The 15,123-nt window shown below is 38.2% G+C and overlaps 1 protein-coding gene across 5 annotated transcripts in view; it reads left to right on the top strand.

The window, feature by feature from the left end:
- RPS6KB1 (ribosomal protein S6 kinase B1) overlaps positions 1 to 15,123 on the top strand; it is a 44,609-nt gene that overhangs the window by 10,499 nt on the left and 18,987 nt on the right. For all 5 annotated transcript variants that reach the window (XR_001400556.3, XR_011493728.1, XM_014856958.3 and 2 more), the window contains exons 3-4: positions 298 to 418; positions 1,717 to 1,785. Coding sequence is in view for 3 of the 5 variants with exons in the window: in XM_014856958.3 (XP_014712444.1) it covers positions 298 to 418; positions 1,717 to 1,785 (190 nt within the window). In the remaining 2 variants the exon portion in view is untranslated. The remainder of the gene's footprint in view (positions 1 to 297; positions 419 to 1,716; positions 1,786 to 15,123) is intronic.

The following is a 15,123-nucleotide window of genomic DNA, read 5'->3' as shown; positions in this document are numbered from 1 at the left end:
GTCAATTTAATAAACTTGCTCTGATTTATCTTAGTTTGGGGATGGCTGATGCTTATGAAAATAAATAATAGCACATTCTGTAAAGAAGCAGATAAACAATTATCAAGCCATCTTAATCGTTACCTACCATGTCATTGAATCATTAGTTTACTTAGAGCATAGATACTAAATTTGCTATCATGTACTTTTTTCCTTATACTTAATTGGATTACATTTCTCTTTCTCCTCTTTCTAACAATATGCTGAAGATAATTTAACTTTTTGCAAATTTACTTTTGGTTTTGCTTTTCTCCTCAGTGGCATGGAACATTGTGAGAAATTTGAAATCTCAGAAACTAGTGTGAACAGAGGGCCAGAAAAAATCAGACCAGAATGTTTTGAGCTACTTCGGGTACTTGGTAAAGGGGGCTATGGAAAGGTAGGAAGTATTTTTGAAATGAGAGCTGTTGTCTGTCTTGGGTAGATTAATTTTATACCCTGGTTCCAGCAGTCCTCTTCAGTCTTTGTTTGCTAGCTACCAGCAAAGGATGTGATCACTTACCTGGTGTTATTTCAGGGATGTACAGAAGTTCTCCTCTTCCTACCACCATACAGGTAAAAACCTGGCACATAATAGACACTCGGTCAATATTTGTTGAATGAATAGGCAACTGTGCCAGGCGAAGTCTATTATTAGAGGGTTCGTTCCTTCCTTTGGTTAAATGGTACCCTCTGTAGGTATCCTCTTAAAAAAAACAAACAAATCACTCCTTACTTATAAGAGGCATGGCACAGTAAGTTGTTATCTGTTACTGAGACCTTAATCTGAATTGGTTTTCTTTGACTTGTAGTATCTGGAGCAATAGAGTTAGGGAAGCTGAAGAACATAAGAGGGGAGAAGAAAATGAAGAGAACTTCTTAGTTTCATAGTTTTGCCCAAGGCTTTCTAATTTAAGACCTCACCTTTGCATGTTCTGCCCAAGAAAATTTATACCTAGCTCTTCTTTATCAAAAGACAGAATTTGGATACATTTTAGTAGTTAGGATTAAGTTTAGGAATTATTTATACTGTTGTGTAGTGTTAATGTTTGCAAAGCATGACATTTGTAGTTCATTCTTAGGCTTAAGGACACGTTCTAATGTTCTGATCATCTTGAACGTGTGACACATGCACTTTGAGTCTGCATATGGTATGAGTCTACATGTTGCATTTTTGAGTCTACATATTTAACACATATTGCAGCTGTTGCATGAAAATTTTTTATAGTTAGCCATTTTAAGGAATAGGTAAATGGTAGTTCCTGTCAACTATTATTAAATAGTTTTATCTGAAGCAAGAACAGTGGCTTCCCTGAAAGAAATTTATGAAATATTTTATAATTTTTATGTTTGGTATTATGCTTCTGGGAACCCTGATTATGGCATTTTCTAAGCAAACTTGTATTTTATGTATTTAGTAACACGGAGTACTTATCGTTAGACAGTCATTGCCCAACTTTGCCACCAGATGTCAGCAGACCAAACAGGAAAGTTCCATGTTGTGTAATAGATTTCACTACTAAATCTTTAATATAGTCTGCTCTTTTAGATCATCATTTTTGCACACATCCTTCATAGTAATAGTTTTTATAGGAATATGAACTACTGTATCTTTTGTTTCTTATAAATGGGAATTAAGGGAGTGTGACTAGCATAGTTTAGTTTTAATAACACAGATACTTTCATTTTTTTATCCAGGTTTTTCAAGTACGAAAAGTAACAGGAGCAAATACTGGGAAAATATTTGCCATGAAGGTGCTTAAAAAGGTAATCCCCACCCCCTGTCTCCCCGAAACTATATTCTTCTTCTTCTTCTTTTGAGGTAACGTTGTATAGGTTTCAGGTGTACAACTTTATAATTTAACATCTGTATACTACAGCGTGCTCACCACCAAAAGTGTAGTTTCCATCTGTCACCATATAATTGACCCGCTTTACCTTTTTCTCCCTCTCTCCACCCCCCTTCCCCTCTGGTAACCACCAGTCTGTTGTCTGCTTCTATGAGCCAAATTATATTCTTAATTGCTATAAAAATCCAGATTTCTGCTTAAAATAAGTTCTCTTAGAATGTGAGATATGTTTTAGTATTGTTATTCCTGTTTTATTTCTGCTTGGTGAGGGTGCAAAGGAGAGCTTTTTCAATTCTCTTCAGAGGTAACTCTTTTAGCTCTTTGTTCTGGTCTCTATATTTCTAAGTAATAAGCATATTCTGCTATCACTTAATTCAGCAGTTTTAGACTTATGTACTGACTTCCTATTTTACTCTTCTTTCCTTCTCCCCATCCTCTCATTTTGCTTCATTTTTTTATCAAATCTGCTATTATCTCTGCACACCTTCCAACAACTCTGTAAAACATCTTTCAGGCCTATGTTCTGTGGTCACACTTATTAGATAATGTGTCGCTTCCATTTATTTTCTTAGAGGCATCCCACAGGGACCTTCTATCCCCCTGTTCCCAGCTGTATTGGTAGTTCTCTGGGCATAGCTGTCATGGAACTTTCCCTTTACCGCAATCCTTGGAATCCTCTTGGCTTCTTCAGTGTTGGATCCTTTGTTTCCTATATCCCATATCTTCCTTTTTCTTAGTTTATGCCCTTGCTCTCTTGTTTTGGTGACCATCTACTAGTGCCTTCCTGAGGAAGGGTGCATGAGGGTAAGTTTTTTGGAAATACTGCATATTTGAAAACTTGCTTATTATACCCTTATACTTGTTTGATTGTTTGAGTGAGGTTTTGAAGTTGAAAATCATCACTCAGGATTTTGCTCCATTTTCATCCAGCATTGAGTGTTTCTGTTGACAAGTCCCTTGCCATTCTGATTCCCAGTCCTTTATAGATCTGTTTTTGTTTGAAGATACTTTTACTCTTTCAATCTTAAAAGTTTCAGTCCTTCAGCTTTAGGAAATTTTGTTATGTGATCTCTTTGATAATTTCCTCCTCTACTATTTTCTCTTCTTGGAATTGTAGTTAGTTAGATGTTGGACCTCCTGGACTAATCATCTGTTTTTCTTATCTTTTCCATTTGTCCATTTCTTTTTTTTTTTTTTTTGAGTTAATGATAGGTTACAATCTTGTGAAATTTCAGTTGTACATTTTTGTTTGTCAGTCGTGTTGTAGGTGCACCACTTCACCCTTTGTGCTCACCCCCACTCCACCTTTCTCCTGGTAGCCACTAATCTGTTCTCTTTGTCTACATTTTTAAATTCCTCATATGAGTGGAGTCATACAGAGATTGTCCTTCTCTAACTGGCTTATTTCACTTAACTTAATTCCCTCAAGGCCCATCCATGTTGTTGCAAATAGGATGATTTTGTTCTGTTTTACGGCCAAGTAGTATTCCATTGTATATATGTACCACGTCTTCTTTATCCAGTCATGTGTCGATGGGCACTTAGGTTGCTTCTATGTCTTGGCTATTGTATATAATGCTGCAATAAACATTGGGGTGCCTAGGACTTTTGGAATTGCTGACTTTAAGCTCTTTGGGTAGATAACCAGTAGTGGGATAGCTGGGTCGTATGGTAGTTCTATTTTTAATTTTTTGAGGAGTCTCCATACTGTTTTCCATAGTGGCTGCACCAGTTTGCATTCCCACCAGCAGTGTATGAGGGTTCCTTTTTCTCCACAACCTCTCCAACATTTGTTACTATTAGTTTTAGATATTTTTACCATTCTAATGGGTGTAAGGTGATATCTTAGTGTAGTTTTGATTTGCATTTCCCTGATGATCAGCGATGATGAACATCTTTTCATGTGCCCATTGGCCATCCGTATATCTTCTTCGGAGAAATGTCTGTTCATGTCTCCAGCCCATTTTTTGATTGGGTTGTTTGATTTTTTGTTGTTGAGTTATGTGAGTTCTTTATATATTATGGATATTAAGCCTTTGTCAGATATATGACTTGCAAATATTTTTTTCCCAGTTGGTGGGTTGTCTTTTTGTTTCAATCCTGCGTTTGTTTGCCTTGAAGAAGCTCTTTAGTCTGATGAAGTCCCATTTGTTTATTCTTTCTATTGTTTCCCTTCTCTGAGAAGACATGGTGTTCGAAAAGATCCTTTTAATACTGATGTCAAAGAGTGTACTGCCTATGTTTTCTTCTAGAAGCCTTATGGTTTCAGGTCTCACAGTTAGGTCTTTGATCCATTTTGAGTTTATTTTGGTGAATGGTGAAAAAGAATGGTCAATTTTCATTCTTTTACATATGGCTTTCCAGTTTTCCCAGCACCATTTGTTGAAAAGACTTTCTTTTCTCCATTGTAGGCCCTCAGCTCCTTTGTCAAAGATAAGCTGTCCATAGATGTGTGGTTTTATTTCTGGGCTTTCAGTTCTGTTCCATTGATCTGTGCACCTGTTTTTGTACCAGTACCATGCTGTTTTCATTATTGTAGCTTTGTAGTAAGTTTTGAAGTCAGGGATTGTGATGCCTCCCATTTTGTTCCTTTTTCTCAGGATTGCTTTAGCAATTCGGGGTCTTTTGCCCCACATGAATTTTAGGATTCTTTGTTCTAATTCTGTAAAGAATGTCATTGGGATTCTGATTGGGATGGCGTTGAATCTGTAAATTGCTTTAGGTAGAATGGACATTTTAACTATGTTTATTCTTCCAATCCATGTACATGGAATGTCTTTCCATCTCCTTGTATCGTCATCCACTTCTCTCAGAAAGGCCTTGTAATTTTCATTGTATAGGTCTTTCACTTCCTTAGTTAAATTCACCCCGAGGTATTTTATTCTTTTTGTTGCGATTGTGAATGGTATTGTGTTCTTGAGTTCTTTTTCTGTTAGTTCATTATTAGAATATAGAAATGCTACTGATTTATGCAAATTGATTTTATACCCTGCAATTTTGCTGTAGTTGTTGATTACTTCTAACAGTTTTCCAATGGATTCTTTGGGGTTTTCTATATGTAAGATCATGTCATCTGCAAACAGCAAGAGTTTCACTTCTTCCCTCCCTATTTGGATTCCTTTTATTCCTTTTTCTTGCCTGATTGCTCTGGCCAGGACCTCCAGTACTTTGTTAAATAAGAGTGGTGATAGAGGGCATCCTTGTCTCGTTCCTGATTTCAGGGGGATGGCGCTCAGTTTTTGCCCATTGAGTATGATGTTGGCTGTGGGTCTGTCATATATGGCCTTTATTATGTTGAGGTAGTTCCCTTCTATGCCCATTTTGTTCAGAGTTTTTATCATAAATGGCTGTTGAATCTTGTCAAATGCTTTCTCTGCATCTATTGAGATGATCATGTGGTTTTTATTCCTCAGTTTGTTGATGTGGTGTATCATGTTGATTGATTTGCAGATGTTGAACCATCCATGTGTCCCTGGTATCAGTCCCACTTGATCCTGATGTATGATCCTTTTGATGAATTGCTGAATTCTGGTTGCCAAAATTTTCTTTAGAATTTTTGCATCTATGTTCATCAGCAGTATTGGCCTGTAGTTCTCTTTTTTCGTGGTGTCCTTGTCAGGCTTTGGTATCAGCGTGATATTGGCCTCGTAGAATGTGTTAGGAAGTGTTCCATCCTCCCTAATTTTTTGGGATAGCTTGAAAAGGATAGGTATGAAATCCTCTCTGAAAGTTTGGTAGAATTCCCCAGGAAAGCCATCTGGTCCTGGGGTTTTATTCTTTGGGATGTTTTTGATTGCTGTTTCAATCTCTTTCCTTGTGATTGGTCTGTTCAAATTGCTTCTTCTTGAGTGAGCTTTGGGAGATTGTAGGAGTCCAAGAATTTATCCATTTCCTCTAGGTTATCCATTTTGTTGGCATATAATTTTTCGTAGTATTCTCTTATAATCCGTTGTATTTCTGCAGAGTCTGTTGTTATTTCTCCTCTTTCATTTCTGATTTTGTTTATTTGAGCTTTCTCCCTTTTTTTCTTTGTAAGTCTCACTAGGGGTTTGTCAATTTTATTTATCTTCTCAAAGAACCAGCTCTTGTTTCATTGATCCTTTCTACAGCCTTTTTCGTTTCCATAGCATTTATTTCTGCTCTGATTTTTATTGTTTCTCTACTTCTGCTGACTTTGGGCTTTGTTTGTTCTTCTTTCTCTAATTTGGTTAGGTGTAGTCTAAGATTGCTTATTTGGTATTTTTCGTTTGTTAAGATGTGTCTGTATTGCAATGAATTTTCCTCTTAATACAGCTTTTGCTGTATCCCATATGAGTTGGTATGGCATGTTATCATTTTCATTTGTCTCCAAGTATTTTTTGATTTCTTCTTTAATTTCTTCAATGATCCATTGCTTGTTCAGTAGCGTATTGTTTAGGCTCCACATCCTTGTGCCTTTCTCAGCTTTTTTCTTGTAATTAATTTCTAGCCTTATAGCATTATGATCGGAAAAGATGCTTGTTATTATTTCAATTGTTTTTAATTTGTAGAGGCTTGCCTTGTTTCCCAACATATGGTCTATCCTTGAGAATGTTCCATGCGCACTTAGAAGAACATGTATTCTGCTGTTTTGGGATGAAGTGATCTATATATGTCTATTAAGTCCAATTGTTTTAGTTTTTCATTTAGCTCCACTATTTCCTTGTTGATTTTCTGTCTCGATGATCTGTCCATTGATGTGAGTGGGGTGTTGAGGTCCGCTACTATTATTGTGTTGTTTTTAACATCTTCCTTTAGGTCTGTTAATAGTTGCTTTATGAACTTTGGTGCTCCTGTGTTGGGTGCATAGATATTTATAAGCGTTGTTTCTTCTTGATGAAGTGTCCCTTTGATCATTATATATTGTCCCTCTGTGTCTCTCTTTACCTGCCTTATTTTGAAATCCGTTTTGTCTGATATAAGTACTGCAACACCTGCTTTCTTTTGCTTGCTATTAGCTTGAAGTATTGTCTTCCACCCCTTCACTCTGAGCCTGTGTTTGTCCTTGGGGCTGAGGTGTATTTCCTGGAGGCAACAAATTGTTGGATCTTGTTCTTTAATCCATTTTGCCACTCTGTGTCTTTTTATTGGCAAGTTCAATCTGTTTACATTGAGGGTGATTATTGATACATGTGGGCTTAATGCTGTCATTCTGTTGCTTGTTGTCTGGTTTTCCTGCATTACCTTTGTTTCTCGTCCTTTGTGTGTTAGCCTACCCATTGACTTCTGCAATTTCTTATGCTGGGTTTCTTAGATTTTTCCTTGTTTATGTTTTGTGGCTCTGTTCTGTTTTTTTAGTTTAGTGGCTACCCTGAAATTTGTATTTAGAGTCTCATATATAATATGTCTGTTAATAGTCTATTGCGTGGTGGTCTGTTACTTACTTGGCCTCGACTGATTTAGTCCCTTTGCTCTTCCCCTCCTAAATTATTATTTTCATCTCTTATTCCAACTCGTGTTATGAGTTTGTAGTTAGAGTGATAAGGTCGTCTTTACTTTGTTGGTTTCCTTACCTTTATCCTAATGCTGTAGTTGAATATTTGCTGTCCTATTCTGGTTCTATCTATCTGTCTCCCTACTCTGTGGTTTGTGACCCCTTTCTCCCTATTTTTCTTTTTTCAGATATGAGAGCCTTCTTGAGGATTTCTTGTAGTGGAGGACTTTTGGTTACATATTCCCTTAACTTTTGTTTGTCTGGAAAAGATTTAATTTCTCCCTCATATCTGAAGGATATTTTTCTGGATAGAGTATTCTTGGCTGAAGATTTTTATCTTTTAAAGTTTTGAATATGTCACTCCATCCTCTCCTAGCTTGTAAGGTTTCTGTAGAGAAATCCACTGAAAGTCTGATAGGAGTTCCTTTGTAGGTTATTTTCTTCTGTCTTGCTGCCCTGAGTATTCTTTCTTTGTCTTTCGTTTTTGCCATTTTTACTACTATATGCCTTGCAGTAGGTCTTTTTACATTGACAAATCTAGGAGATCTGAAAGCTTCCTCCACACACATTTCTCCCTCAATCCCTAGATTTGGGAAGTTCTTTTCTATAATTTCATTAAGCACACTTTCTGCTCCATTTTCCTTTTCCACATTCTCAGGAATTCCCATGATTCTTAAATTTGTTCTCCTCATTGAATCTGCTATTTCTCTGATATTTTTCTCATTCTATTTAATCCTTAGTTCTCTTTCTTCCTCTGTCTGGTGCCATTCAGCCTGTCTATCTTCGATTATGCTAATTTGCTCCTCTATGGTGTCTACATGGGCATTCAGGGAATCCATATTCTGTTTTATCTGGTCCATTGTATTTTTAATCTCTAGTATTTCTGTTTGATTCTTCTTTATAGTTTCAATCTCTTTTGTGAAGTAACTCCAGAACTCATTGACTTGTTTCTCTATCTTTCGCTCTACCTCATTGAGTTTTTTGATGATAGCTACTCTGAACTCATTTTCACTTAGTTTACATATTTCTAAGTCCTCAGGACTTAATTCTGTGTTTTTATTGTTTTCCTTCTGGTCTGCACCTTTTATAAATTGCTGGATGGTAGAGGAGCGGTTTCTGCGCATGATGGTAGTATTCAGTTCCAGTTACAGCCTGTCATCACTAGATAGGGGTCGAGATCCACGTGTTCTGAGCTCTCCACCTTCAGGCAAGATGGCGTCCAGTGCTGGTTGGGGGAGGAGGGACTCTTTATCTCGCATGCCCATCTGGATTCAGATCAGCTCTCGTTCTCTGGTCTCCCGGGGCCCTGGCTTGATGGGGTCCCCACACATGGAAGCTTTCCCCCATCAGCAGGTTTCCACTGCACTGGTGGCGGGAGTCCTGGGTGATCCCCCAGTTGCGTGGCCCCTCCCCCGCTCCTTCCCTCACCCACCGCAGTGATCCCAGTCTCTAGGGGAGGGAGCGAAGTTCTCTCTTACCCCGTTCCAGCTCCTCCGAGGCTTGCTGCAGCTTCTCCATCCTCCGTCTTCTTGTTTCTGTAGTTTTCTGATGGTCTGGCATTAGGATTATTGGCTGAAATTCAGTTATTCCAATCCTTTGTTGTAGTTTGGACGGGAGAGAGTCCCAGGTCAGCTCACCCCGCCATTTTGCTCTGCCCCTCTCCTCCATTTGTCCATTTTTTTGTCTTTTTCACTTTCTGAAAATTTTGTAGAACTATATTTTCTAATCTGTTTACTGATTTTTTTTTTAGCTGTTATATTTGTGGTTTCCCAGAGCTCTTTCTGTTACTTTTTCTTTTTAAAGCAGCCCATTTTATGAGTACAGTATCTTCTCATCTATCTGGGAGTTTTAATTATAATTCTTTGAAGTATTCTTTTGTTCCATGAATTGTCTCTTTTCTAAGTTCCTATTTTCCTTGACTTTGATTTTGTCTCTTTCTGCCATATCTAAGGCCTTCTTTAGATGTCTAGTATCCTGCATTGATTGTTTATATTTAGGAGTGAAACTCTGAAAAGCTAATCAGAAGTTCTATGTGTGTAGGCTTCTCTGTAGGGCTGTCACGTGGTTAGCTGGCAGTTGACTGAGAACCTCCAAATATCAGTGTCTGTAGGTCTTTTTTCTGGTATGGATCAGTTAGTGTTGAGAAAGATCCACTACTCCTTTGCCTAGAAAAAGCATTCTGGAGAGAGGACATGGAGATCTCACCTTTCAACATGCAGACTGTATCTGATTCTTCACTTCTTTTTTTGGAGAGTACACCTCTTCAGGCAGTAGTTTCCTGGCTGGTTAGCGTGGGGATGGGAACCTTGTTGGTCTATTTTGTTCCTTATACAGACTTTCAGATAATCTCTCTATATTTAGTCCTCCACCTTCTGCCTTCTGCAGTTCCTAATGACTCTAATTTTTTTCCTTTCTTTCTTTTTTTTATTTTTGCCTCCAATTTTTGAACCTATTTGGGTTCTATGGATAGACTCAACTTCTTTTGAGTTATTCGTCTTTGCAGGCATTTAGATTTGATCATACTACACTCTAAGTCATATACCATTGCTTTATCTGTGCTCTGTCTTCACCTTCTTTTTTTTTGTTTGTTTTTTTGAGGAAGATGAGCCCTGAGCTAGTATCTGCTGCTAATCTTCCTCTTTTTTCTGAGGAAGACTGGCCTTGAGCTAACATCCGTGCCCGTCTTCCTCCACTTTATATGTGGGATGCCTACCACAGCATAGCTTGATGAGCGCTGCCATGTCTGCACCCGGGATCCACACCAGGAACCTGGGCCGCCGAGAAGCGCAGTGTGCACACTTAACTGCTGCGCCACCGGGCCAGCCCCTGTCTTCACCTTCTGAGGGGTAGAGTTACATGTGTTTCCTAGTTTTATTGAAGAGGAATTATGTGTGTTTGGTATCTTGTTCTTTTAGTTTCAATCTTAAAAGATCCCACTGTCTTCTTTTGTGTGTCTGAGGAAGATTAGCCCTGAGCTAACATCTGCTGCTAATCCACCTCTTTTTGCTGAGGAAGACTGGCCCAGAACTAACGTCCGTGCCCATCTTCCTGTAGTTTATATGTGGGATGCCTACCACAGCATGGCTTGCCAAGCAGTGCCATGTCTGCGCTCAGGATCTGAACTGGTGAACCCTGGGCTGTCGAAGTGGAACATGTGAACTTAACTGCTGTGCCACTGGGCCGGCCCAAGATCCCACTATCTTAAAACAAGTCTCAGTAGAAAACTATGTTAAAAGATAATCAAAGTGATTATTTATTTTTTTTTTTTTTGCTGAGGAAGATTTGCCCTGAGCTAGCATCTCTTGCCAATCTTCCTCTTTTTGCTTGAGGAAGATTTGCCCTGAGCTAGCATCTTCCTCTATTTTGTGTGTGGGTTGCTTCCATAGCATGACTGCCAACGAGTGTTGTAGGTCTGCACCTCGGACCTGAACCCAGGCCACTGAAGTGGAGTGTGCTTGCTGAACTTAACCACTAGGCCACAGGAACAGCCCTCAAAATGACTTTTTAAAAAATTATAGGGTTTGTAATACTTTGGTCCTTACCTTCTTCCTGATTTTCACTTAATCAGTACAAATGACTTCTTAATTTAAAAGCTAAGGAAAAAATTCTGTGACCCCAACTTTATTGGTGATTGTCTTAAAGAAGCAATTTAGGTATTCTAAACATCAGTTTCTGTGTCATTAAGTTAGGGATTAAACTGCTATCTGACTCTCCCATTGGAATCATTTGAGATTAATGATTTTTTTATCTGCAAGACATGTTAAATGTAGAATTGGAGACAATATAATAATATTTGTTCTAGAAATGTTGAAAGAATTAGTGGTGAAGATTTTTAGAGTAATCCATTCCTTTTGATATGTTGCTTATTCATGCCTGATTATCAGAGCTGACCATAATTAAATCTTGAGTAAAGTACATTTCTGGCACAGGTATCATCAATGAAAAGAAGAGGGTGTTGGGGTTTTTTTCACTGATGATTGGTGGGCGCAGTTTATTGGAAAACCGATAGACTTAATTACTGCTAAATGTCAGGCCTCCTTTTTGGGCCCAGGTATCTAAGATCTAACTTGCTTGCCTCTCCTTTTGCTTAGTTACCACTCTTTCCCACTCTCAGGGTTTTTCTTTCTCCTAAGCCTCTCTAGAGAATCAGATACTGCCTCATTCTTTTCCTTCCTGTCCCTGAAAACAAGCTCACAGTAAAATTATGAAGGTGAAGAGGTTGCTAGGGTTAAGTCCAGGGTTTTAATTTTTAAATCCCTAGGTAAGATGATTGTATACTCCCTTTGAGTTTCTTCCTTCTGATTTTATTTTTCTGGAAGCAGAGAGTACCAACTCTCTTGACCTGAGTGTGGTAAGAATAAACCTCTTTTCAGCCTTGAAGATGAAATCAGTAGAATCAGGTGTCCCCTTATCTTTTTTTGTTTTTTGTTGAGGAAGGTTAACCCTGAGCTAACATCTGTGCCAGTCTTCCTCCACTTTATATGTGGGTTGCCGCCACAGCATGGCTGATGAGTGGTGTAGGTCTGCACCTGGGATCTGAACTCGTGAACCCAGGCTGCCAAAGTGGAGCATGCCAAACTTAACCACTACACCACAGGGCTGGCCTCAGGTGTCCTCATGTCTTAAACGAGTTGTTTGTATCTGGACAGTCTGTCTGGATTTATCAGTTCTCCTGGGATTGTTTACTTCTTACAGGAATGGTATCATTTGGGTATTTGCTCATGGTGGAATATTGAGGAAAGACTATTTCCAACAACTATCTCTCTATCCTACCAGTTGCAATAAAAATGTACTCTGGAAGCAAAATACTATTGCTCATGGCACTAGTTCAGCCCATACTATAAATTTTAGAGCCTTTGGCCAAAGGCTTGTGGCTCACAGATTGGTCATACGTCTTTCATTCTTTTATTGAACCAATTGAGAACCTGCAATGTGCCAGGCATGCTAGATACTAGGATTCAGCATTTGAGACAAATGTAGTCTCTGCCTGTCACTCTGCTTATTGTATATTGAAGGGAAGAACTGACAAACTTATTCTTACAGTTACTCTTCTACCTGTGTCAAAACCCTTTCTACTTTGGGGTTTAAACCTTTCTTTCCTTTTATCCATCTTTTTCCCCCCACTTCCAAGTCTTGTTATACTGGATATTAAATTGTATTAAGTAAACAATCAGTAGCCTAGCCTTCTAATTCATTGATTATCTCAACTCCATCAGCTTTCACCTCCATTCCACTTCACCAGCCCCCAGGGCTGTATGCTCCACCTCTGAAATTTTGGGCTATACTAGAACAATAACTTTTTCACTTCTTGATTCCCACAATGCCTGGTCTTTGACCCTAAGCTCTTTGTTTCTTTGATCTTTCTGTTTTTCTGCCAAGTTCTTAGCCCTGTTCTTATTTCACTTTATAATGAATCCAGTCTAATCAACGTTATCTGCCACTTCAGTCACTTGCTAGCCCTATTGACCTTATGTTCAGGAAAGTCCTAATCTTAATTTAGTTGTTAATGCTCCTTTATCTGTATTTCAGCTACTGAGCATTACTGGCAGAAATCACACAAACATGTATATTGCTGCTGGGCAATTTAATAGTCCCCAAATCACTACTCACCAATCATTTTTCTACATGTCCCTAGAGAACTCCTTCCATTCTCTACAACTGTCAGAGCCTTTACTGTCAATCCCTCTACTCCTGTCAGCAGATTGCCTCTCTTCCTGTCTGAGGCTGTCACATGTGATTCCCTTTGACTTCCTGTTCTAATCCCTACCCTCAATACCATGTTAATCTTCATTTTTAACTGTCTTTACTTCCTTCTCTCCAGTCATAGTGGGAGATGTCTTCCTCCTCCTTTCCAGGGCTAAGCCTTCTCTTTATGTTTTGGATCCCATCCTTTTCTGCCTATTCAGGGTCTTTTCTCTGTCACTTCTCTCTCTGTTTCCATCCTCTGTCCTGACTTCTTTATTTAAATATATTCATGTCTTTGCCATATTTAGCAAAACAGATCCTTCACTTGAGGTTTCCCTATAGTGTCTACCCTCTTTGCTTTTCATAGCTGAATTTCTTGAGAAGTCATACTTTATTCTTTTTTTACTCACTATATTTTGACTTGACTCTTGTCATTGAAACTCTTGTCCCTTAGGTTACCACCAGTCTCCTAATTGCTGAATCCAATGGTCTTTACTTAATTCATCTTTAATTTACCTCTCTGTTGCATTGAAGCTATTAACCAAGCATTTTGAAACTCTGCTCCTTCAACTTCTATGATTCTACTTTACTAATTTTTATCTTATCTCTTAGTCCCTTGCTTCTCAGACTTTCTCAAAATTACTTAATTTAAAAAATTTAAATCTCCTGAGCAGTTAAAAAGTAATATATCTTTGAAATTTTTCACAAAGAGTTTCAAGAATATTGCAGTGATCACCAATTGTTGTTTGCCGTGTTTTCTTTGTCTGCCCCTCCCTCTTTCCATCCCACCTGTCTCTCTCTCCCCATATATATAAATGTATGTATATTCAAATTTTTTATTTTATTTTTTTGCTGTACAATTTGAAAGTTAGTTGTAGACATCATAGCACTTCACCCTTAAATTCTTTATTATGGTATCTGTTAAGAATAGGGCATTTTCACACATAACCAATTGATATACGATACTGTTTTCTAATACATTGTCTGTTCTCAGACTTCCCCAATTGTGTCAATAATATGCTTTATAGCTGTTTTGTTTTTAATATCCAGGATTAAATCAGGGATCACACATTGCATTGAGTTGTTCTGTCCCTGTGTTCCTTTACTCTAAAGCCAATCCCCACCCATTTTTTGTCTTTCTTGACATTGACATTTTTTGAAGTCTCCAGGCCTGGTGTTTTGCAGGGTATCTGTTAATTTAGATATATTTCATTGTTTCCTCCTGAAAACATTTAAATTGTAAATTTAGGTTAAATACTTTTTGCAGCAGTATTTTGCAGGAGTATTGTCTCCTCACTGCCTGGGCTCAGGAAGCACATTATGTCAGTCTGTCCCATTATTTGGCGAGATTGAGTTTTATCACTTGATTAAGGTGGTGTCCTTCAGACTTTCCATTGTACAGATACATTTTTCCCTTTGTAATTAATAAGTATCTATGGAATGATAGAGACTGTGAGAATATTCTGCCCTAATAATCTTTTACCCAGTAGTTTTATCATCTATTGTTTCGTGTCCAAGTCAAATGTTACTATGGTGGTTATAAAATGGAAACTTTTCTATTTTTATCATTTTTTTCTATATTAGTTGTTATTCTTCTGTAAAGAAGAGCTTTTCATACTTACTTTTTTTTTTTGGTGAGGAAGATTGTTCATGAGCTAACATCTGTGCCAGTCTTCCTCTATTTTTTATGTGAGATGCCACCACAGCATGGGCTGATGAGCAGTGTGTAGGTCTGTACCTGGGATCCAAACCTGCAAACCCCAGGCTGCTGAAACAGAGCATGCAAACTTAACCACTATGCCATCGGACCAGCCCCCGTACTTACTTTTTTCAATTTAATTTTTAAAAGGAGTCAGTATGGATGTTTTTTTTTTCAATGTGTTATCCATTTCTTTCATTTTTTGTTTTGCTCCTCAAATTGTCCCAAATTTTGCTAGAGAGAGCTCTATTAGGATGGCGTCTGTGTCCTTTAGCATATCAGTGTCAGTTTTTGAGTAGTTCCTTACTTTCTGGTACAGTGAGTACTCCAGGTTTACCCTGCTCTTTCCCTGACCCTGGCCTAGAAGCAGCTGTTTCTCCAAGGAAACCTGGTTTCTTTTGGTAGAGAAACCAAGATCT

Source organism: Equus asinus, chromosome 13 (assembly GCF_041296235.1).
Source record: "Equus asinus isolate D_3611 breed Donkey chromosome 13, EquAss-T2T_v2, whole genome shotgun sequence".
NCBI classification, from domain to species: domain Eukaryota; kingdom Metazoa; phylum Chordata; class Mammalia; order Perissodactyla; family Equidae; genus Equus; species Equus asinus.
The sequence above is the reverse complement of the archived record's forward strand: the minus strand, read 5'-3'. Positions and strand labels throughout refer to the sequence as shown.